The sequence below is a fragment of the Hemibagrus wyckioides genome, linkage group LG27 (assembly GCF_019097595.1).
Source record: "Hemibagrus wyckioides isolate EC202008001 linkage group LG27, SWU_Hwy_1.0, whole genome shotgun sequence".
NCBI classification, from domain to species: Eukaryota; Metazoa; Chordata; class Actinopteri; order Siluriformes; family Bagridae; genus Hemibagrus; species Hemibagrus wyckioides.
The window spans coordinates 5,705,355-5,730,903 of record NC_080736.1 but is presented as its reverse complement, the minus strand read 5'-3'; the positions used below and the strand labels follow the sequence as shown (position 1 = coordinate 5,730,903).

The 25,549-nt window shown below is 36.4% G+C and overlaps 1 protein-coding gene across 3 annotated transcripts; it reads right to left on the bottom strand.

Annotated features, from left to right (window-relative positions):
• Positions 1-1,242: 1,242 nt before the first annotated feature.
• slc6a2 (solute carrier family 6 member 2) lies at positions 1,243-24,427 on the bottom strand. Of its 3 annotated transcripts, none has more exons than XM_058382237.1 (15): positions 24,294-24,427; positions 23,473-23,915; positions 20,540-20,671; positions 19,494-19,731; positions 12,050-12,188; positions 11,542-11,676; positions 11,195-11,298; positions 8,940-9,064; positions 8,528-8,640; positions 7,348-7,476; positions 6,741-6,840; positions 5,579-5,679; positions 4,137-4,304; positions 3,872-3,943; positions 1,243-2,748 (listed from the first exon to the last, which is right to left on the bottom strand). In XM_058382237.1, the coding sequence occupies exons 2-15, from the start codon at positions 23,738-23,740 to the stop codon at positions 2,725-2,727; spliced, it is 1,848 nt and encodes a 615-aa protein (XP_058238220.1). In that variant the 5' UTR covers positions 23,741-23,915; positions 24,294-24,427; the 3' UTR covers positions 1,243-2,724. The 3 variants fall into 3 exon arrangements, with proteins under 3 accessions (XP_058238220.1, XP_058238222.1, XP_058238221.1); XM_058382239.1 differs by lacking the exon at positions 24,294-24,427 and adding an exon at positions 24,160-24,292; XM_058382238.1 differs by lacking the exon at positions 24,294-24,427 and adding an exon at positions 24,090-24,229.
• Between the last annotated feature and the right edge of the window lie 1,122 nt (positions 24,428-25,549).

The window sequence follows — 25,549 nt, the reverse complement described above, 5'->3', positions numbered from 1 at the left end:
AGTCACATTTAGTATTATATAACATTTATGCAATGAGTTCCTGTGTCACTTTATAGCAGCTATAGCTATATGTATTATTTTCTTTCTGGAAGTTAATAAGACAAAAAAAAGCTGCTTATGTGGTTAGTGAGAAATCCTGAAAACTTTCCTGTGTTGGAAAACCTGACTGTTACACAGCTCTGACACCTGAGACTCCATCCATAAACGTCCTTAGAGAAAGCTTAATCATATCAATGATAATATCTTTGTTTGGAAACTTGTTAATTAGCAGACTTTAGAAACTATAATGTATTTGAATGAGTGAATAAATATAAACTAATATAAATAATTTGAATTTTAGCCAAAGCTACTATTCGATCCTGCTGTTCTAGAAAATTAACCAACACCTTCTGACCAATCAGATTTGAGAACTCAACAGTGCAATTTCAAAAGACAGGGAAAAAAACTCCCCCACATGTTTATTGTTGTGTGGAAACCTCTTTATTGTAATAATGTGCGCATTTTAACTTCATCATAGATATCTATCAGCTATGAACAGGACATTTCAATTTGTACTCGATCTGTAAACATTGCTCAGAAACACCAGGCTGATCAGTTTACCTTCTCGTGGAAGAACCACCCCAGTTACATAGAACATATTCATATATATTTATATATATATATATATATATATATATATATATATATATATATATATATATATATATATATATATATTTTTACAGTATCACCTTTACTTACATTGAACACATAATATTACAGTAGACATTCTACATTTAAAATACTTTACATTCACGTTTCATTATAAAGAATCTGATAAATACAAGATTATATATAACAAAAGAATATATTTATATATAGGAATATATTTATTAATTAATATATCTAGACACCACAACCGTGGCTTGATCCCAACCAGTTACCATGTTTACAGTGTAATGTATATATCTGAATGCATTTCCACTCAAATATAGAAAATACAAGAATTTTGGCACTTCCAACACTTTTTGTTTCTTCCAAGTAAATTATAAGGAAATAGGTGTTTTTATTTATTTATTTATTTATTTTTTCTAAACTAGGGATGCAACACAAAGTTGACCTGAGAGAAATTCTCAAAAAATTAGTAACCCCAACACACACGAACACACACACACACACTCACACACACACACTATCATCAGGGAGAGCTTATGATATGGACATGACAGTTGTACGTGTGTAATATATGATACTCTGTATACATTTACTTACATTTATCTCATTTACACAACTAAGCAGTTGAGGGTTAAGGGTCTTGCTCCAGGGTGGTCGAGCATTTGCAACTAAGCAGTGCACGGATTGACAACCTTAAGTAGTCCAACGTCTTAACCACTAAACTACTTCTTCAATGTGTTCAGTCTTTTCAAGCGCAAAATAGAAATAAACAGCAAAACGTATCTGTGCCAAAAATAACAGTTTAAGTCTCTCTTTTTTTGCCTGTCTTAGAAATAATTGCTTATAATTGATAATTGCTTATATTTGATGGTCTCTACTCTTAAATCACCCAGTCATTAACAAGCTTTAACAACTCTGATAGATTCATTTAACAAAACATGCCAAGGTTTATTTTTTATTTAAAAAAAAAATCTAAGATGTATATAAAGGAAAACTTTAAGCTGTATAGAATCTAATTGGCTCCATTTGGTGTACATCTCACATTTGTAGATGATAAAATATTTACCAGGAACTTTATAGCAATATTAAACATGAGAAATATTGAATATGACAGAGTCTTTTGGCATAGTGCAAATTTAAAGATATATATCCAAGATTTTGTCCTAAAACGCAAAAATCTCTGGATTGATTTTATTAATTTTCTTATAATTATGGAAATCTTCTGGTGTTTTTTAGGGAATCTATGTTATCTAGTAAATCCCTAAAAATTTTTTAGTATCCTTGGCATCGGTGTCTGTAAAGGTTCCTACTAATTTTAAGATTGTGGTCATAGTAAAGACCCATTTTTGGTCTTATTTAAATGGATTAAAAAATCTCAGTAAGTGACCAGTAAATTCTTGATAAGGCACTGACACAGTGGTGTGTGTCTAGAAAGCAAAAATGGTGCCAGGATACACCATGGCAGAAAAGGGTTTTACTGCTGCTATGGGACGCAGAAGAATGCCTTGGATCCTTATGCTGTTAAAGCTGGGAAATGTGCCTGCCCAAAATGATTGGACAAATGGAAAAAAAATATTATAGCAGAAAGAACTATGTGTTAGTTACTGTTCATGCCCTCATACACACATGCCCATACACACACACCACCCACACAGACACTGAGATAAAATAAGCGACATGTGACTTGGTGTATTTTTATCTTTGGAAACTAAATGTTCTGCAGGTTGAGATGATTTAGATAAGAAAAATATATAATACAATTAATTAAAATGGTCATATTTTTTTAAAAAATGAGGTTTTCTAGGTGTAATGTTTAAAAAAACATACCATTATAATAAAAAAAGACAAAATACAGACATAAAAACATTTTTTTTCTCCACCAATGAATTAAAGAGACCCACATGACAGAAGCAGAATTGTGCAGACAATAGGGTACGTGGTTGAGACACACAGAAGTCATCGCTTCGCTTTGTCCACTTCCCTGGAGGTACATTTCTCTCAGGGTCCGGTCCACACATGGCACATCAGCCGCCTGGGATTTTCGTTGGCATTCCAGCAACAGTGGTCACATCAGATGGCAAGCCAATGTTTGAGCTGTGAAAGCAGGGGGAGAAGAATACTTCAGGGAGACACTGACCAGATCTATGGCTATTAAACAGCAGTGAAGCATCATGTGAGAGTCAACTGTAACTGTTTGCACATGAAGAGATGAATTCTTTCGTCCTAATTTTTAATTCAGTTATTAGTCAAAGTACAATATCCCTTAATTACTATGTAACTACAGTGAAACTAATAACAAAGGTACCGATTGAAGTTGAGTGAGTGGGGGAGCAGTCTATCTATCTATCTATCTATCTATCTATCTATCTATCTATCTATCTATCTATCTATCTATCTATCCATCCATCCATCCATCCATCCATCTATCCATCCATCCATCCATCCATCTATCTTTAGGATATAACTACAGAATATCATGGATTTTGTCAGAGCTGATGCAACCCCTTATCAGCCTCCTGTCAGGTTGACATATGCAGTGCAGCCTTACATTTTTAAATGTTAAATCATAACATTTTTAAATAACCAGCACCAAATTTTCGCAGATGATTCCTATATCTTCGGTCATGCTGGATGCGATAAATCTGACGAAAGATCACCAGAAGAAAGAACTCCAGAAGACTCATTTCAGATGCACACAGTTAAAAGATGAATATATGGCAAGGGAATGGCTACTGTATTCCCCTTTACCTTGGCTCTGTGTTATGCTTTGCTTGCCATTTCCTTGGTGATGAACACTGTTGGCAGTATTGACTGGATAGCTATATTGATGGGTCATACTGGTAGTTATAACAATCCATCTAGAGTAGTGTGTAGAGAGTGGGCTATATAAAGATGTGTTGAGACTAAGGCATAGTTTCTCTTTTGTGCTCTGGATACTTGATCAAAATTGTTGCAGTTGAAACCTGATTTTTTTATTTATTTTTTTGACTTGCTAATCAACAGTAGATTTTATTAGTCTTTCTAATACATACACTATTTCTGTTCTTTAGTCAGTGTGCACAAGTGTTGGTATTGATTCTCTCTGGTTCTCCATGTTTAGTGACGACTCTCTATTTTGTGTTATTGTAGTTTTGCTTTTTTTCAGGTCGGAAATGATAAAAAACTAAAAAGCTAAAAAGCAAACAAAAAATAAAAAAACACCAGAAAAAGTTCCTACCTTGAACTGCCTGACGTTTCCCTCTGCCACCAGGTGATGTTCATGCTCTGGTGTAATACAGTATGCTATCCTCTGTAATGGAAATGATTGAAAAGATAAATAATGAGCTATTAATGAGTGAAATAAAAGGAAGAAGAATAGAGCAGAGATTATTACATGAATTATCAAGCAAAATGACCCATTTTGAGAACGTATAGTGCAAGAATAGAGGCTGTATAGTGTTGAGTAACTGGGAAGCTGGTAATATTAAAGAAATAATGCTAACCTGCTTGAAGGTGCCTGGTAAACTGAGGAACTTGTAGATGGCATAGAGTGGTACAAAGATCATAGAGGAAAGGGCGATTCCCCAGCCCACCACAGTAGCCCAGGTAGGAAAGATGTAGCCTTCATATTCCATATTGTTGGCAGTGACAATGCTGGCAATCACCACAACCTAAAAGAAAAGGCCATGCCATGAGAGATCCAATTGTTCAGTAGGGTGTGAGTGAGCTGAGACATTAATAATATTGTTATTGCTCCTATCACGTTTTACTGCAGCTTTCTGTGCTTATTTCAAACAGAATACCGAAGGCATAAATATCCAGAAGATGCGTGGTTTGGTGTGTATATTAAATATAGTATATATTATAGTATATAATGTAGTATAATGTGTAATATTATACTACAGTCCTTCATGGTCTGTTAGGGCCTCACTGATTCTTTATTGCTTAACAGGTGTCATATAAGACCAATCTTGTCCCTTCATTCTTTCCTAAAGTTCACAGAGTTGTTAAGAACAAAGGAAAGAATCTTGCCTCGATCCAGGTGGAATAATGTTTTACTCAGACACGGCCATATGCTTCTTATAATCCTGTTTATGGGTGCCTTTTAACACAAACATCTGCGTTTGATAAATAATTATTAGCCCCAGAAAGAGACCCTGAACTTAGACGTATCTTGTCAGGATTGGATGTGATATATTATACTTTTTTTTTTCTTACTCTGTATAAAACAAGAAAAAAATGTAGTGCAATCTAATCCCTGTCACTAAACCCATTACCAGGCACCAAGATCATTAATGTTGATAATGTGACTAGACTGTGATAATTGCACTAATTCAATTTAGGTTTGCTTCACAAAAGGTCAGAGCCACTTTATACAGTTCCAGGATCATACTGCAATTTGAGAGGGGAAAAAATCTGCAGCTGAAATATGATAAAGGAAGGGAACAAAAGCTCAGAAGGGGAGCATCTTTCTCTGGCAAGCACTAGGTATTTCCTCAACATGATTTAGTGTGATTAAGCAAGCCAGAAGTCATAGTAGATAATGAATGTGTAATTTTAATCCACATACTTGTTTTACTTTCAGCATGGTTTAATATGGTATGTAATAGTATTCTACAAACGACAACACAGTACAAATCAAGTGGAGATTTTCTTTCCCTAAACATAATTATATAAAATGATTTAGTTGAAAATGTAGCTAAAAGAATAGTTAGGCAGTTCCATAGACCAAAGGTTCAAATAGATTTGTCTGGTTTGAACAAAAAATCTGGCTAACAGGAAGCGTTCTGTTTACCATGCTTTCTATTTAGAAGGCATGATTGCAGACTTGAAGCATTTGACTCAAAAAAAGCTTTTACAAATGGTTTTAGCTTCATCTTTCACTGGGTGTGTTATGTTAGTGCAAAAAAAAAAAAAAAGCCTATTATATATCATCACTTCTCACCAGCAGAAACACAGGACTGACAAACTTCCAGCAAAGTCTCCAGTAGATTCCTGGCTTGAAGCCCATCATTCGTTCAATGTCTTCACTGAATCTGTCCACCCCTGAGACATACGCACATGCACACACATGCACACACACACACACAGACCACACACAGTGAGGGAATACACTGATACACCTTATCAGCCAGCATCTGCACTCTCAGCTTGACCAGAAATCTGACCTTATAAATTATGCAGTGAAATTATAATAATAGATATGGAAGTGAGACAGTCAAGGCTGAGGAAGCAAAAATGAAAGATGACAAGTGATATGTGATATTGTCAATGAGTAATGCTGTTAAATGTCACACAAATCTAAATTAAATTATTATTCTATGAGTAACCCTGTTACTTTTTAATTTTTAACAATAACGTGTAAGAAATTTAGCATACAGTACGTCCTGGCTATGGCTTGGATTCGTAAATGTCTTGTTTTCACACAGACATTCAAGCTTTAAACCTCCTCAGTTAAGCCAGTGGAGGATTTATTATGAAGTGAGGCCTTCCGATTTCAGTAATCGTTCTTCGGCTCTTCACGGTTTCCATTACGGACATCTAATGTATGTATACATATGACATAATCCTATTTGATATGCAGTATATTTCAGAGAAGTCTATTTATTACATTACTTAGGAAGCATATGGTTTGCATTTGTGCTGTAAAAAATAATATTACCAAGCCATGTTGTGCCTGAAATTCCAATAGGAAAAAGAGAGGGAATGATATGACATAACCTAGTCTGAAAAATATCAGTGCGTCACAGTATTAATCAACCATATAAAAATTAAAATAATATTAGTTTTTTGTACTAAAGTCTCTTGTCTTTTCACATGCTTTTATATATAACAAAAAACCATCTAATTTTACTTCCTTAGAAGCTTTTTTGAGAATGATTTTTCCATATAATGGGCCTCATTGGGCCTCATTTATAAATCTGGTAAAAACCTGCTTTTCTTTAAATCATATAACTTGCATGAATTATGATGGATTATAAATTGCAATTATATTTTATAAACCAATTATACTGGATTATGGATTATTGGATTATGAATAAGGTTAAGTTGGTGCACTGAGGTGCTGCTTAGCCACAAACCTGACCTGACTGTCCTGAATCACCTACCATAGAACCAGGACACTCCTATGGCCTCCACAAGAACCCCAAACAGAATGGACGTCCCTGCAGCATAGTGATCCAATAAAGTGAAGACATAGATCCCTCCCTATGGACAATGATATCAGAGAAAAAGAAAAAAAAAAACTATTATGTATATTTTTTAAACTTCAGCGATGAACTATCATAAATTCAAGTGTCAATTCATGTAGTAACTTAGTTTAGCATTAATTCATCTGATAAATGTATAATCATTAAAGTCAATAATTATCTGAAATCTCATAATGACCATTGACCACATGCACAAAAAGCCATGTGAGCTCAGATACAAAAGCTCGCTGTATCTGACAGCCTACAGTTAAATTCTATGTAATGTTCATTTGTTCAATTGTTTTATATAAGCATGCAGAAAGCTGATATATCTTCAATATTTATTATCCTGCTTTTTCATAAGGCATGACATAGCTAAGTAAGTAATGCATGTCAAGCTCAGAACATATTTTGGAAATGTAACATTTTTTCATATGAGACATATGTAATCTCATATGAACTGTTCACTGCCTCAAAACATTCCCACTATCTTACTTCCACTGTTATATAATGACATGATTCATACTTTCGTTATGCACAGTAAAGCAACCAGGAAGGTCCCAAATGCAGTGATAAAGGTGAACAATTTCCTGTTTCTCCTTAGGATCTTGAAGTCATCTGTGAGTCCAGTGATGACTGCTTCCATGCCACCCATCTGAACACAGAGGACACAGTGTAGACGTCAGCGGAGGTTTAAATGTGAGTTTTTTGTACGATGTGTTTACTTTGCTTATCTGTTGACTGTTTTTGTTTCCGTTTTATCAGGATTTCCATTATGTGTTCCTGTCAACAAGATATTTTCCTCACAAGTTTGTTGGTGAGATCTTAGTGACAAAACAAGTGCTACAACATCATGTTTTGGGCATTTGTCTAAAATATATTCTTAAAAAGAGCAAATTGTGTGAAAAGATCTGTGGACAAAATGGTAAGTTTTTCTGTCATACTGTCAAGCAACAACAAATAAATGTTGTAGGTTTTGTTATTTGGACTGAAGTTTCCCGAATAGTCTGGGCACATGCACGTATCGATTTGAAGACTAATTTTATAACATTATTTTATCTTTATATATGCTGTTAAGTCTTCTTATGTTAGCATACTAATTAGCTTTAACAGTAAACATTTGCTGTGCAACTTAAAAATCCTCTCTGAATTTCTGTTAGATTAGCAGCTTGAAGTGAAGATATAAACATTTATCAATTTGGCCCTAAAGTTCTCTCAGAATTCCTGTCAGCTTAGCTAAAAACTCAGCTGCATGAATATCATTTAATAATCCTCTCAGCAACCCTGTTACATTAGCACGTTAGCTTGATGCCTAGCGTCAACAATAACGATATGGAACATTTATAAATCATACATCAAGCTAGCATAAAAATATCAAGATTTTATAGTTTTGACTTATCTTCACAGAAATCATGTCATTATCCTGCTCATAAAAGCTAATTGGCTAATAAAAAATCTGAAAAATAAAATGCTTGGACAAACAGTACTTGACATTAATGACATCCTTCTGTTTACTTTCATATTTGGACACAACTACATGCTACCATGCCCATCTTAAAAGCATGCCCACCCAGAAAATCCCATGTGTGGACTGTTTGGCACACATTAATTTCCATATATATCATCAAAAGGAGCCAGCATCTTGAAAAATTGATGTTTGCTGATTTGAGATTAAGATTTTATTTATTCCTCAGAAGGCTACTCACAGAGCTGTCAATGCCTAGGGTTAGAAGCATGATGAAGAAGAATATGGCAAAGAAAGTGGAACCAGGGAGAGTGGAAATGGCCTCCGGGTAAATAATGAATACAAGTCCAGGTCCTGCATTCAAACACACATCAGAAATAGATGGAGTAATACAGGGTGATATACCCAGGAATAACAAAACAACATACAGAGAACAGCAAGAACTTTATAAGAAATAGCACAATATTAATAATAAACAAAATATTACAGCTCAAACAAACACTACTGAAATACTCCACTCAGTGGACCGGTATTCATTACATTCATAGATTTTTGGATGTCAGTGATTCTATTAAATCATGTGGCGTGAGTTTCGTGTTAAAACTAATTTACTAAGCTGATTAAGAGCTGATAAAGAGATGTGACATACACACCATCTGTGGCCACTTCCTTAATGTTGACGCCATGCTTATCAGCCATGTAACCCAGCACTGAGAAGATGGCAAACCCTGAGAAGAAACTGGTGACGCAGTTTATGGTGCTGGTCAGGATGGCATCCCTGCAAGAGCACAATGCATCACATGTTTACATCAGTTAGGATTATAATATTGCTGTCTTGGATTGTTTCTTTGTCTTGGATTGCACCTTAACCCTCAATTGCTCAGCTGTATAAAATGAAATAAATTGTAAGTTGCTCTGGATTAGGGTGTCTGCCAAATGCTGGAAATGTAAATGATTTGGCATAATCCAAAAATTATTTTCATCAGCGTTTATCCTTTAAACTCTCCATTGCCCCAAACAGGGCAAGGTTGGATATACTGTATTGGCCTTAACTTTGGAGTTGTTTGTCACAGAATTATCACTCCAATTTTCTATCCAATCTTCTATCCCATTTAGTGTGTATTCCTGCATTGCATCCAGTGTTCCACTCCAGATCTGTGACCCTGACGAGGGTACTAAAGTTGAATGAATGTAATGTTTTAGGTCAATCCAAGTCATAAGGTTATGACTACAGCTAAAGGTTTTTTAAATCCATTACACATATCACAGATTCATCCAAATGGAAATTTTTATGCGATCCAACCTATGCAATGGCCAGTGGCAAATGCTGAAGCTATTTGCTAACTTGAAAAATATGTATATTTAAAATAATGTAAAGCTTGCAACTACTATCTATGATCTCTTCAATGAGTCAGTATGTGTTGTCACATCAACATGGACTCTTTCACAGGGTTTCTGCTATCTCCTAAACAAAATAAATCTCAGTTGACATTTTACTGGAACCATGTCTTGGCTCTGAGCAACTATTTTGTCATTTAATCCAAAGATAAGAGAGCCTTGGTTCCCCACTAGCATGAAACCAAGCTATTGTCCGTTGAAAGAGGGAAAAATAAGGTTAATGATAAATGGGACCTGTGTGAGATCTCATGTTTAATTACCTCATCGAGCTATCATCGGCCTGGTTAGCATGAGCACAGGCTTTAAACACAGCTCAACAAATGACTGCAGAGTAGTTGTTGGAGTGTGGTCCAGTGATTTTTGGTCTTTGTGTCAGAAATGTGGACAAATGTGGCCAATTTTGTAGTCTCCATTCATAGAAGTACAATTACAGTGTATGTGGAAAGCTTAGTACAGTGTCTCCTCAGAATGTAATACTTATTATGATATACAATTCTTGGCCTGGAATCCAAAACAGTAAAATTGGCAATGGTGTCTAAAGTGGGAAGGATGGCTTTCCTCTCTACTAAGTTAATCACAGTAACCATTCGTAGGTATCTGTGTGCCCCTGTATGTGGAAGAGAACAGTTAGTGCTTTACTCTGAAAAGCCATACTGTGACATTACATGAGCAACATATTGCAAAGATGCAGTGGTTTCACATGTCTCAAAAGAAACCACGTGCTAGTCCTAACCCTCTTTGCTCAGTTGCTGTCGTGTGATAGGGCAGAGCTAGGCAGCAAGTGGGAAATGGCTAATGAGAGGAAAATAGGGTAAAATCCCCCCTCCCAAGAAGGCATTGGCTTCTGCATCAAATTTAAATGAGCTCTTCTAATACTGTATGTGAAGCCAGTGGATTTAGGCAATAAATATGTTTTTGGTTGATTTCAGTGAGTTGTGTATCAGTTTATTTGGAAAAAGTAAAATAATATAATTTTATATAAATGAACTCACAAGAAAGGGGTAAATGTTAATCCTCATTACTAAAACTACAGTAACATTAACATTGGTCATGTGATTTGTTACAAACAATTTTCTATTGATGTGTCTCCCTCTGCTATCAGTTTCCTTGAATCTAAGCAGATTTAGATTTTTTGATCATTCATTATATTTCTCTATATTTAAAAAGGGCTTTACTGAGATATACACATGCACACCTAGCAACAACACAAAAACTCTTATCAGTAAGGCTTAACCTCTTCTATCTTCTATACTGTCCTTTGGACAGTGACACAAACCAGATATGACATGCTAAGAGCACAAATCTGACACTGGACACAGCTCTTATTTAATTAACCAACGGCTCCAAGGAGAAAGATGGAGATAACCATCATTTACCTGGACCACTGTCTATTTAATGACACTGAAAGATGGAAACGAAATGCACAGAGCTGCAGCGTACATGCTATAGTGCTGATGATGGGGGCCGTGATATCCAATCCCAACAGATCACATCAATCACTGTGTCTTACCTATAGCAGTTGTTGTCAAATTTATTGTAGCTGGCAAAGGCGATAAGCACACCAAAACCAGCCCCCAGAGAGTAGAAAATCTGAGTGGCAGCTTCAATCCAAACCTGCAACATACAAAAGACACCAATACATTCAGAGGCTGAGGCATGACATGTATAGATAACACTGTAAATGACAATATTGTACATTGATCAGAAGATTGTAGCTAGTCCCAAGAATAGTACATAATGTTAGAAGAATATGCTTTAGTGCTAATAGTTGTAAATAATATTTCAAATAACAACATAGTAATATAGTATTGATACGTTTTTCGGTAGTTCCAAATTCTAACTGAAGATGAGGCTTACTTGAGGATTGTTGAGCTTATTGAGGTCAATGTGGAGGTACGCACGAATTCCGTTCATAGCACCAGGTAGTGTGATGCCTCGGAAGAGCAGCACCAGAAGTACAATGTAGGGCATGGTGGCAGTGATATACACCACCTAGACATGATTAATCAAAATGTTTAATAAAAGTGTTCAATAAAGATATAAAGATTAGATTAAAAATACAATTACACATTTGTTTCCCACAAAATGTGAGAAAGTGAGAAATGCCTCCAAACACTTTCATATTTACTGACCACACTCATATATGACATATAACACTCTATAACTATAACTAGGCTCTCATGATCATCCCATGTAGTTACACTACATATTATTCATAGCATTGCCACCATGTCTGTGATGTATGAACCAACTTGCAGACAAACTTTAAATAAAATATTATGCAAAGCAATAGTGTGTATTATACTTCGCATAGTGTATTATACTGTCATTTCATTTTAAAAAATACGCCCAGGCTATTTAGTACCTTTCCAGATGACTTTACACCCTTCCAGAGACTGAAGTAGAGAATAAAGATGACCACCACGAGGCAAAGTATCAGCTCCCAGCGAGGTTCTCCCAGGTCACTGATGCCTTCACTCTCATGGATGCGCAGTACCTCTCGTCTAAGCAAAGAACAGAATTCCTGTATTTTATAATAATAATAATAATAATATTATAATAAGTCTGACAAATTTAAGATGTATTTCATATTATTATTATTTAATAAGTAATGTTTTAAAACTATGTTAATGTTTTTTTTCTGGGTTAGCAAGAAGTCTGTGATTTACACAGAATTTGTTGTTACTGAAATTAAAATGGTGTTCATGCTGTAGCTCATCTTTATCAAAGGAGGCAGAAGTCACAAAGCGTAAAGGAATGTCTCATTCGCTATTCAAAGAGCTGACCATCGGAACTACACACATATTCAGAACACACCACTCACATAAGCATCAGTGGGTTAATCAGAGGACGGACGACCGGAGAACGTTTTGTCCTGGCGGAGTCTATTTTATCAAATTAAGTTCAAACAAGCATGCATTTCAATGCTTTCAGGAACTCTTCAAAGCTGAAATCTTCTGACAGGCTTTGGGTTCTTATCAAACAAGACCGTGGCGTGAGTTAGTCATAGGGCTTGTGAAGTTATTGTATGAAACCAAACCTTATAGTAAAAAAAAAATGTAATAAAATTGGTGATGGAATACACACAAGTGAAAATGCTATGCATACTAGTTTCCAATTTTTGTGTCATGTGCCTGAATTTTGTTATTGCTCTTACGTTACCATATTTGTTGTTGTGTTTCCAAATGCGTTGTCATGTATTTGCTATTATGTTTCCAAATTTGCTGTCATGGTTCTGAATTTTCCCTCACGTTTCTGAATTTGCTTTCTGTTCCTGAATTTGCTATAATCTTTCTGAATTTGATATATTATGTTGCCAAATTTGATGTTGTGTCGCCGAATTTGTTGTGTTTCTAAATTTGCCTTTGGGTTTCCTTATTCGCTTGTGTTTCTAAATTTGCTATAAAGTTTCTGAATTTGATGTTGTGTTCCTGAATGTGCTGTCATGTTCCTGAATGTGCTGTCATGTTTCCAAATTTGTCTCTGGGTTTCCAAATTTTCTGATATTTCTCTAAATTTGATGTAATGTTTCCAAAAATTTGCCATTGTTTTTCGCTAAATGTTCCGTGTTTCTGAATTTGTTCTCGCGTTTTTAGTTTCGTAGTTGTGTTTGTTTTTTTTTATGTGCAGTTGTGATATTGGTTTGTTAATGCTTTGCGTTGACAGGCTACCACAGATGTATCCACCACTGTAGTGGAGTTCTGTGTCATATGGGTTGCATAGGATCATCAATGCATTAAATTATTTTCATGGAGTTGCCATGACACATCTGTGTTGCATTCCATATGGTCTGCAGGTTTTGTTGCTTATTACATTATCACCAGAATCTGAAGTCTTTACAATCTGATCTCAAACATAGCCAGGTCTTGCTCCTACCATAAATATAGTCAGTTATGTGGTCAGTTCTTTTAGCTAAACACATACACACCCCTGTGGGACTTTTCTCCTCCATCGGATCCAATTCCTGCTCAGTGGGTTTCCAAAGGTTTCATAATTTTATGGCTGCATAACTATGAAAAGATGAAAAGTACCACCCGTACACGGGGCCTCACCTCAGAAGAGATAAATATTATTCATGCTGTATTTCTCTTTCTACGTGTCAGGGCAAAATATTAGCTCCGCACATTCTGAGAAAAAAGCAATTATGATCCAGATGCCCAGAAGTTCAGAAAGGAAAAGAATTTAAGACCATTGTTCTTAAATGCTAAACAAACCCATATAGGAACCTACTGTTTTGTGCTTTTCCTTCCGAAATAAAAACTCTCATGAAGAACTTATTGTTTCCTGTTCATTTCATTCTTGTTCATTTCACACTACTTTTAGGTTGAAAACAAAAAATGGTGAACAAGCTTTAAGTTTGCCCTTCAGAACCCTTTGTGAGAATTTCTGTATATTCTCGTTGCCGTTTAAAAGTGATGCTGGAATAGTTGTCTCTGTGAAACATGGGAAAATATTTCTTTTATAATCTGAAGCAGATCTCATCTGTCTCTACTAAACCTTCCACAGACAAGGTTGAAAATTCTAACATCCTGCTTCCAATCTGAATTGACAGCTTTCTTTTATGGCAAAGTCCAGTGGTCTGAGTCCACCATGAAAATACAATCATCAAATAATACTTCTTAAATGATTCTTGCTGGTCAGAAAGTACTAAGCAATCAGCCTCCAATCAGCCTAGTAGCATGTCTTTGGACTGTGGGAGGAAACCGGAGCACCCGGAGGAAACCCACCAAACAGGGAGAACATGCAAACTCCACACACACAGTTTTTATAGCCTACTATAAAACATAAATAATAATAATAATAATAATAATAATAATAATAATAATAATAATAATGTATTATTTTCCTAATCACTACCTACTGACCTTCTTACTGGAAAGTTAACACACAATGCTGAGTCAATATCATATTATAGCTTTTAAGAGATTACTACACTTGGGAATGGTTAGGAGGAAACAGCTAACATGAATGAAATAAACATTTACCATTTAACAGATATATTTAGGATGTTTAAATATATGAATATCACATCATGAATTGCCTGAGAAAATTTTATACCTGTCTGTTTTTTATCATTATGTAAGAAATAGCACACAACAGACAGTCTTATACCCAGGTGATCTGGCAGCATGTTGCTCGTTTTGAATGTTTATGGTTACCATATCTAATGAAACACTAATGGAGACAAATTAGACTCTATTATTGCTTACATTAGAAAACTGTGTTTGCCATACAGGCCTCTTTAGGTGAGCAGCTACTATAGAAACAATCCCTATCATTAAACAAAAACAAAAAAAAAGCAGAAGTGCTAATGTGAGAAATTTTTGTGATACAAAAGAATCAGCAATGGCTATATGCAGTTTTGAAGGAGAATGCAGCTTCTTCTTTTACTTCCTTTTCTTTGCTGCTTCATCAACATGGAAGAAGCACCCTTATGCCTGAGATACAAAACAGACATGATCTTTGACCCTCCATAACATCCGCAAAGTCAAAAACAAACAATCTGTAATATACAGAATCTCCCCAATATCCAGACAGGATACTGAGTCTGATATTCTTTCTCCTTTACAGTCATTATTAGAAACTCCATGTAACATCTATTCTAAAATCAGAAAATGCCTTTTTCTCATGGTCAACTAAATTTAGATTTTCAATGGAGAATCCTTACTGACAAAATAATTATTTCAAAACTAGGTTTAATCTGTGTCTGGAAGAATTTTTTGACAACTACTATTACTTCCCACCCACCAGAGACAGAGATTGACTGGTAAAACAATGCACTGAAATGAAATGTGGGTGGTAAACTGGCTGATGAAACTTCCTCTTCTTGACATTGTCACACTTTCTATTCTGTAGAAGTCATAATTGATTGTCTACTGTAGAAAGACAGAGTGTTGACAGGTGACATAAATAAATCAGTGAACAACTTCCTTAATGCTGGGGTTGCCAGAGCTATCTATTGTTTTCTGTTACTTTAAATTGACTATATGGTGAAATGTCTTGAAAAGTGCAAAGCGAATCAGTGAAGACTTGCCAAACATAATCCAACAACAGAGCTGAAGAATCAATTCAGATTATGTTCATCTGGGAATGTTGCTTTCTTTCTGTGTAACTGCTGACCACAAGTTCTCCTAAGTGGGTCCATCCAATTGATATCCAATGTGTAAGATCATGGTTCTCACCCAGGGTTCTGTGAAGCATAGCTAGATGATCTGCATTTTAATGATACAGTTATCTAAAATATCTATTATTAAAGCTATATTATCGGTATTGCCTGGTGATCCAGCAGCAGTACTTCGTGCTCTTACAGGGTACTAACCCAGCCACTGAGGTATTAACTCTCAATGCTGGTCCCAACCCAAAAAAAACATGGGAAGGTTGCATCATGAAGGGCATATGGTATAAAACCTGTGCCAGTATCAAAATATATACAAATCAGATAATTTGCTGGATCTGCTGGAAGAACAACAACATGCCCTAATTGACTGGTTGGTCACTTGAACGGGTGCAATCCAAATCTTACTCATTCACTTTCATTAACTGCACTATGGGATTCCAGTTCAGCACCATGCATAGGTTCACATTCACAATACACCTAAGATCAATTTTTTCACAAAGCCACCTATTGGCATGTTTTTAGGAGATAGGAGGAAACTGGAGAACCCAGGGAAAACCCACATGGACACAGGAAGTACATAAACAGAAACTCCACAAACAGTAACACCATCTTGTAAGGCAGCGAGGCAGTGAGGAAGACACTACCTGCTGTGCTACTACACCACTGTAATCCAAACCTCATTAACTCAACAACAAGAAGTCTTGAAATTGCTTTGACATTGAAAATAATGATGGTATGAGGATGGTGGAAGGTTTGAAAATGACTAGAGTTACAATATATAGGTAAATATTTAGCCGCATGAGCATTAAATATTCAAAATCATTGGAGTATGATGATTAAATAAAATCTGTAGAAGTTTTAGTTTGTTCTTCCCTTAAGGGTGTCTGGTGTAAGAAAAGCACTGGTGTAAGACTCCAGCTGGATACACTAATGAGACTAATGATAGAGTCCTGCGCTTGTTTATTAGACTCAATGTCAGGCTTAGTGCAGGCCAATGACAGCTGAGGAAACCATGCATCATTAAGTAAGAGACCACAAGGAGAAAGGTGGCCATGTAAGAAACACAAGAGAAAGGCAAACTGTAATATAAAGATGAAAAGTACACAGACAGGGAGAAATTAAAGACCATATGATATGAAGATTATGTTAACTGCATTAAACTTCAAAGAGGATGTGTTTTATTGCCTGCAAGTTCAGGGTAGAATAATCAGCTTAAAAGCCTTGAGTTTATCTCTTGTAGCTTTCACTACCTTTCGCATATAGTATTAAACAGTTTTATGGCGAGTCTTTTGAATTTCACTTTAACAAAGACATCAAACACCAGCTTTCCGTGTTTAGATAAAACTATATTTATAAGGGGGAAGACCTCTGCCCAGTGCTTTGAGGTTTTCCAATTACAGTACTTCTCGCACTCAGGAATGCTAAACTACACATGTTTCCAAGAAGTCAACTCCTCTGCACTTTCTGCATTTATTTCCCTCTGTGTCTCAATGGAATTCCTCTGGTTTGTCTGGTAGCCTTCCACCGTACAAAGACATGGCAGTAGGTGGTAGCTATTATAAATTGCCCCAGGTTTAAATGAGTGTGCCATGTGATGGACTGGAATCCCAAACATGGCGTATGCTATGTTGCAGGATAGGCTGGATTCCCAGTGACCCTGACCAACAGTTGCATGAATGAATGAATGAATGAATGAATGAATGAAATCATTCTCATTAATAGTTATGCTGTTGATCCCAGTTTTTTGGAGATACAAAAGAAAGTTTATGCATTTTGACCAACTTTTAACATTCAGATATCATGATATATCATACAAGCAGCTGAATCAAAATGCTGCTAATCCATTGTGATTGGTCAGAAGGTGTTGATTAAGTTTCTTTTTAAAAGAGACTGGATCAGTAGTACAGACTGCAAGTTGTACTAAAATAGTTCTAAAAATCAAAAAGTTTATATTAATGCATTGGTTTAAATTCATTACACTTGGATATGTATTGCAGGTGCTCCTCATGAACTGATTAAAAAACATTACTAGTGATCTACTAGGGATCGTTTTTGGAAAGAGTCTCCAATGTCTTCTTTAATATTAAAACCACTTATAGCTTTTCATTGTTAGCTGACTGAAAATTCTCAAAGTCAGAACCCTTTAAAAGAATACTAGACCCTTAATGTGTGTTGCTGTGCATACATTAAATACCTTTCCTGCAAAGCACATGAAAACCCACTCAGTCAGACATCACTATAAATAAAGAGCACTAATATTCGTCTAGCCTGGTTGAACTGAAATAAAGCTCTTGCTAACGTATTCATTTTCCATAGAAAACCACAATTTCTAAAAGTAAGCAAAACATAGCTCAGATGCCTCAGCGTCCTGAGTACGAGGAATTCAAATTGTCTGGATTATGAGTGAACATCTGTAATATTGTTTTCACTTTAGTCGATCCTCACTTTATAATCATGGAGTCATGAATCACTGTTCGGAAATAAAAAACCTCTTTGTTTAAACCCTTGGGCTTTAGCAGCAGATTTCCAGGAACTTTCTTCTAGGGTTTGTCTTATTACAAGTGCACATGACTCACAAGGATGCAAATATGTATTGGCTAATAAATGTAATATAAAGGTGCAAATTATAATGAGACACGTACAAATACGTACAAATACGTACGACAAATACGTACAAAAATGAAAAATAAACTATTCTATTTATCTGACAACTGATATGAGCAGGTGCTCAATGTCAATGCAAAAACTTGCTAAATCAAACTAATCATTAAAAATGAACTGATTCAAAAAAACAGAATCTTTTGACTGGAAATGCATTCATTCAAAATCAGATCCAGCAATCTGGTCCCATAATGATACACCATAGTATTTATAATTAGGAGGTTTATTTTTAAGAGAGCTCCAAAAACATTCTGAATGCCTCGCACATTATTCTTCCTGCTGGACAGAAAATTTTCCATTCTAAGTTTCACTCCATATACAACACAGAAGATTGTTGGAATGCAAACTGCTCTACTTTAAAACAGCCACCCAATGCCCATATGCCCCACTGCTTTCAGCTAGACCAAATCAATTATGGCACCTTCCACGCTCTACTACTGTTAACGATTAATGCCGGAAACCATTCAACACATGCCATCAGCAGGGGGATCCAATTTAAAGCAAGGTTTTTCCAGCTATTCCTACTTAATCTAAAGAAACACATCTTAAGCTGCCAACCGATGGTTTATGGAAACGCTGCTAACACAGAAAAACTGTGGTGGCAAAGAGATGGAAAATAGAAAAAAAAAAAAAAAAGTTTATCATAGCCGCCATGAAAACACTATTAATACACTATTGGTAGTTCAGTGGATAAGGAATTGGGCTACTGATTGGATGGTAGTGAGTTCAATCTTAGGACTAATATTAAAATGAAAATTTCTAGTCATTACACACTGTACTTTGGGTTTAGATTGATTTTTAGAACAAATCTGAAAAACTGCATGGCAGTGTTAATGGAGACTTAATGGAGGCTAAGAGTGAATGCACTTAATCTATCCAGAGTGGAAAAATGAAAAGTGAAAGACGATACTGTTGTCCTCAAAAAAAAAAAAAATACATTTGGCTCAGCAACTCACTGATGCAATGCTAGGAAACATTTGCTAAGCACAAATAAAATATAAGATGTGACATTAGGAACGGTTAAACTCACTCATAGAACTCAGCAGCAGGCGTTCGCTTGTACTTGGCGTAGGAGCCATTGCCCAAGAGAAACGAGCCATTGATGAGCTTGGGGTCTTTGCACAAGTGGCTGTTCCAGGTGTTGTTACAGTGCTGCCAAGGCAGCTCACTCGTGAATGAGGAGAACAGGTAGTACAGAGACCATGCTATAATAACATTGTAGTAGAAGCCCACATACAAAGCTATGATGATCACGGTATAACCAACACCTGTGGACAGATGGGATAAATGATTTAGTGCATTTTTAAAAAAAAAATTAAAATGGACATGCTTTTAGCTTTTTTAGATCAAGTTCCTATAGTGTGTTTAGATCATGTCGGAATTGCAGGGAATTACAACATGGTTTACGATGGAAAATAAAAAAGTGACATTTATACAAAAATTCAAAGTATGTTTGAGAGGGACTTTGAGAGGGTCATTTTTAAAATCTAAAAGCTCATAATTACCATCATTCTACCACAACATCAACATTTCTACATTTCTATAGAGGTTTTTATTTGAAAACATTTCTGGATGAGAAATTGCCTGTTCTAGGATTCTACATAAAATCTCTAAGGGTTCCCCCTGAAAGAAAAAAATAAATAAACAAAGGCTCATTTTTACAGCAGTGAAGGGTTTCAATCTCCCAAGTTGATAGCAAATCTAACAGTTCTACTAGATCCAGATGTGTGCTGCAATTAAAGGAAAACTGTGATAGTAAGGTTTTGGGCCATGTTGACACACAAGAACAGTGTCAGTGCTGAAGGAATATCAATTTTTCCAAAAGAAATTCCCTCACTTGGTGTTTTGGTGTAGAGAGCTGTCTAACATGTGACTAATAAATCTCCCATAGGTGTCTAATTGAGCTGAAAGCCAATGACTGTGAAGGCTAGTGCATGTAACATCAGCACTTTCATCCTGATCAAACTATTCAGTGAGCTCTTGTGCCCTGTGGAGCCATCCTGGAAGAGACCACGCCCATCAGAATAGAACATTTTTAAAGACTTGTAATAAAAGAAAGAGATTTTAAAAACGCACCTTTGAAAACAGGACAGATCTTCCATACAGTGGCTGCCCCTTCTCTGTTATACTGACCCAAAGCCAGCTCCATGTAAAACAGCGGCATTCCCGCAATGAACAGGAACGTGATGTACGGGATCAGAAAGGCCCCTGAAGAAAGGATTTGCATGAAGGAAACATAACGAAAAAAAGATCGAAAGAAACTGAGAGGATTATCTAAATACTGTAGTTTATCCTCTAAATACGAGAGGATATACTAAAACTTGGTGGTGCAATACATAAACAATTATCTATATTCTATCTAAAGCTAGGTGATGATCAGTGATCACACTGTATACTGACAGCAAAACAACAAAACCCTGTGTTTTATATTTGTATTTGATATCTTCTTTTTATATTGTACAACTCTAATTTCATTGCAGAGGCTTACAAAGTAGGCACTAGAGCACTAGTTGATACGGGGTATAGGATAATCTTTGATTTCAGACCCAGATCTCATGCTCATATGTCTTTTTATAGAAAGCAGATGCCACATACAGATGAGCCACAGTGTTTGATCAGAAAATATCAAGGCTTCATATCGTCCTTGTTTTATGGAGGCATGCAGGAAAACTTTTGATACTCTAACCTAAATGAACTGATCTGAAAATGTCAACACAGAAAAGATACTATATTTACACTGATAGTACCTTTTAAACATCAACACTTGTACTCCTTCTCTAAGGAAACAGCACAGCGCTGGACTGTCAGTATCCTAGCTAACATTTGTCACTTTCCCATCGGTTAAAATCTGAAAGTGGGAGGAGATTCTTTCGAGGTTACTGGATGATGAATTTGGGAAGCATAATTAGTAAAATTTATCATTTGAACCAGGACACCAGGCTTACCTCAGTCGATGTTACGCTCTCTTATAGAGTGAGTTAAATGAAGTGAGCTTGTATTGATGACAGCACATAAAGACAATAATTTAATGCAAATGTTTCACAGCTGCATACTCTCTGAAACACAGCCAAGGGTGCCAATACTTTTGAAATACATTGCAAACTGTACCAGATAAAACAAATTGGCTCAAAAAAAAGAGTGAATATGAAGCTATGTTGTATTTATCCCAACTGGAAGACTGCAGATTTCGTTTGGATCACAGAATAGAAAAGTGGTTAAGTAAATAAAAACCAAATCTGAATCAATGGATTCCTGTTAAATGTCTGGCTTCTTAAATCTGCCACAAAAAAATTTCGAGGAGAGTGAGTGAGTAACTTTGGCAGACACTGCACTAACCTAAATTTTGATTTTATGTTGTTAGTGAAGCAATTCCAGCCAGAGACATTAATCAGGGCATCTGTGCTAGATGATCAACTGATAATCGAAAAATTAATGACTTTTTTTAAGCTCTGCTCATACATCTACGTTTGCATGGTACCTGTACAATAAGGGTAACCAAATGCTGCAACGGTACTTAACTTCTTCAAGGATTGGCAGTGGAAATAACTACAATGTGGAGGATTATGTGTATTTTTCTGATTCAAGCAGCACTACTCCATTCAGTGGAAAAGCTTTTAAGTGTGTTAAAGTTAGCACCAAAAAATAAAATACTCAGAAAAGCACCTGTCAGAAAAGTACCTGCTCCAAATAGACTGTGTTTTAGTTCATTTAATAGATGGAACAATTACATACTGCATACTAACAAAATATTAAAAAATACTCAAACACACTAAATAGTAAAACATGAAGTTTGTATCTAAACTCGTTTTCTTTTGGAGTTTGTTGTTTTTACTTAGCTTGCAATTTTTCAGTAAATTTGCATTTACAGACTGAACACATGCCACATCTGTATTATGTGCAAGTTAAAAGTGCTAGAAAGTAAACCTCTAATAGCATAACAAAAACTAACGGTATGCTAAAATCTTGTCTATTATTACTTCATTTGGTCACGTGATCTAATCAACGCAACCTCCTGTCTTCCAGCACCACTGAAGCTAAAATTTGTCATCCACAATACAAAGTCTGCTCAGATCACTTCAATACGCTGTCTATCTTTTTTCAGCCTGTGTTCTTTTTAAGGACTGATTTCTGTGCTCTTCCATCCCTACATCCATGTTCATTCTCCCATGTCCTGGCCTCATCATTGTCCCTTATAATGCATGTTCTTTAGTTTCTTAACACCTAAACATTGTGCCACACTACTTCAAGAATCTCTAGGACCTCTCTTCTATCTCCTCTTTTAACGGCGACCTGAAAAAGTTTCTCAGCACTTTCGTCTGCCTTCCTCCACTAGCTTGTTCTAACAAATCCAAGGTTTTGAGATGTACTTTCTGTTGTGAAGCAACCACGGGTTTGAGAAAGGTGCTAGATAAATGAGACTTACTGTTTTTACTATAGTTATAAGTCGTAATAGTAGTATCCACTCTACTATGACATATCATGCAGACAACACTAATAAACTCTTCTATGTGCGGTGAATAATGTAGGAGGAAATGCCTCTCATCTTCTATTCTTCGATTGAACTGTTGATAAGTGTGTAACTGCTTGAGGGCGATCTAAAATGGTCTGCAATCTTCTGCTATTTTTGTTTCTCTGAGGATGACATGGAAGATTTCAGCACATGTTGGACCCCATCTAGTCTAGAATCTCCACTGGATCATATGTTTTAAAGGGTTTGCTTACAGTTGTATGACTTTCTTGTATTATTGTTGTATGAACTCCCCATTTCTACTGTACACATAAATACTCCTGTCAGTTTGGTTTGGAACTCGTCAGGTTTGTAGAACAGCATGCAAACACTTCTTAAACCGGTCTGATAAATGGTAGAGGTCATCTGTGCAATAATTTTGAAAAATTACATTCTGCACACTTGACCTAGCACTTCAATTACATGAGCATTTCGGTGCACGCGCTGCGCTGTTGTTAGTTAGTTAGTAACACAGGCATCACGTTTCTTTTCGAGTACTCACCTCCGCCGTTTTTGTAGCACAGATAAGGGAACCTCCACACGTTGGCCAGGTCCACAGCGAAGCCGATGACGGAGAGCAGGAAGTCCAGTTTCTTGCCCCATGTCTCGCGCTCTGGCGTCTCAGTGCACGTGTGCGTGCGGGACCTCGTGTACTGCAAGCCGTTGCGCTCTTTGACCAGGATGAGCTCCACATCCTTCTTCTCCACGGCGTACGGTTTGAGCGGGGCCACCGACGCCAGCTTGTGCTCGGGCATCACCTGCACGTTCATGATGGCCGCTGATGTGCATGCGCTGCCTGGAGAAAGGCGGGATGGGTGGCCGGCGCTCGATTCGATACTGGCGAGGATGATGATGTTGATGATGCTGGGAAGGAGGACTTTGAGTAAGAGCAGGGTGATAAGGACGAGTTTTAGTATTGGCTAGCCTGCTCCTCTGCTTCATCAGCTGTAAAAGAGAGACAGAGGAAGGGATGAGGAGAAAAAAGTTACTGAACTGATAAACCGAAACGCACGAGAGTGCTTTGTTTTTTTTTTTAATGGATTCTCAAGATATTAAGTTATACAGTTACAAAGTTGTAAGCTTATTAGTTAAAAAAGGCAAACATTCAATAATCAATACCTAAAGATGTTAAGGAATGTACAGCTGTTAATTATTCGCTGGCGCGTTAACAGCAAGTTCTCGCGCGTACCTCTGTACAGGAGTCATTAAAACTAATCCATGCATTATAGATTAACTGTTGTGGTATGAATCGAGGCGCTGTTAAATTAAAGTTAACTTCCGTCTGTCGAGTAACGCATTTAAAGTCGAGTTTAAAGTCCGTACTTGTGAGTCGGAGGTTGTTGGTCCATGTCCGGCTGCTCGTGCGCTCCGGACACGAATGAGAAGCTGCTGCCCATTCTCACAGGAGCTAGAAGTGTCCCCTCCCTTAGAGTACAGGACTATTTAAATTGGCATCCTCCTATTTTTCCACGTGGTATTTTATATCTCAGCGTGCTTCTTATACGTTTATTTATTTCATTTCCATTAGTTATGTTGCTTTTTTTTTGGAGTGCAAAAAAAGAATAAATGAATAAGTCAAATAAAATATAAGTAATACTAAATAAATAAATAAATTGTAACCAGTTCGAGTAAATTGTTATAGCAGCCCAAAATTTGTTAACTCGTCGTCATTAGTAAGCGCACACAGTGTAACACTGGCCATCAAGCCAAAAAGATATTGCCTACATAATGTCTAGAAAATTTGATTTGATAAATCTTACACCCTTTTCCGGTTGCCGCTCTGTCTTAACAGGCATTGTGGAAAATTCGACAAAATGAATCTCGACTCCATGTGATTGTACCTAAGTGACTCCGTGTGATTGTACACTTCACAACAAATTCTACCTCAAACAAATCAGAATAGTCTTGCGATGCTTTCCAACACATGCCAGGTAAGCAAACCAGCTTATTTATATCCCATTCAGATATTTACTGAAATGAGCCAACTTTGCATCTCAGGTGTTTTATAATGGTGGAAAGTTTAGGGAACATGGACGTGAATAAGAAAAAATATTTGGGTGAACCCACACGGTTAACCTTGGTTCCCAGTTCCTACATTCTCACCAAAAGTTTTGCAAAAAAAAGAAGATAAAAACCAAGACCTTCTTAAAAAGTTATAATCTTCAGTTTAATTGTATGTTTCTCTTCTCTTCTTCTTCATAGATTCAATTACCTGTTTTCTAAGAAGCAGTAAAAGCATCATGTTCCATGTGTAATCGAATCCTGCACGGCTTTAGCCAAAGGCTACGATTTCTATTAGATATGGGTGATCAGTTCATCCCATTAAAGTCAATGAATGTCCATTTAAAGCTTTCCAGTGCTTCTTTTATGAAACCTTTACGGGCCTGTTTTGGGGTGTTTTTTGTTGATACTCTGGCAAAGATTAAATAACATAAGGAATCTGGTTACGTAGACTGATTTATGCACTCATTAAGCTCATTTTCTCTCTATGGGAACAGGAATTTGTTCATACCACTTCAGTGCCATACAGATGGGAGATGGCGACCCCAGCAAAGAACAAACAAACAAGATGTTCTCGC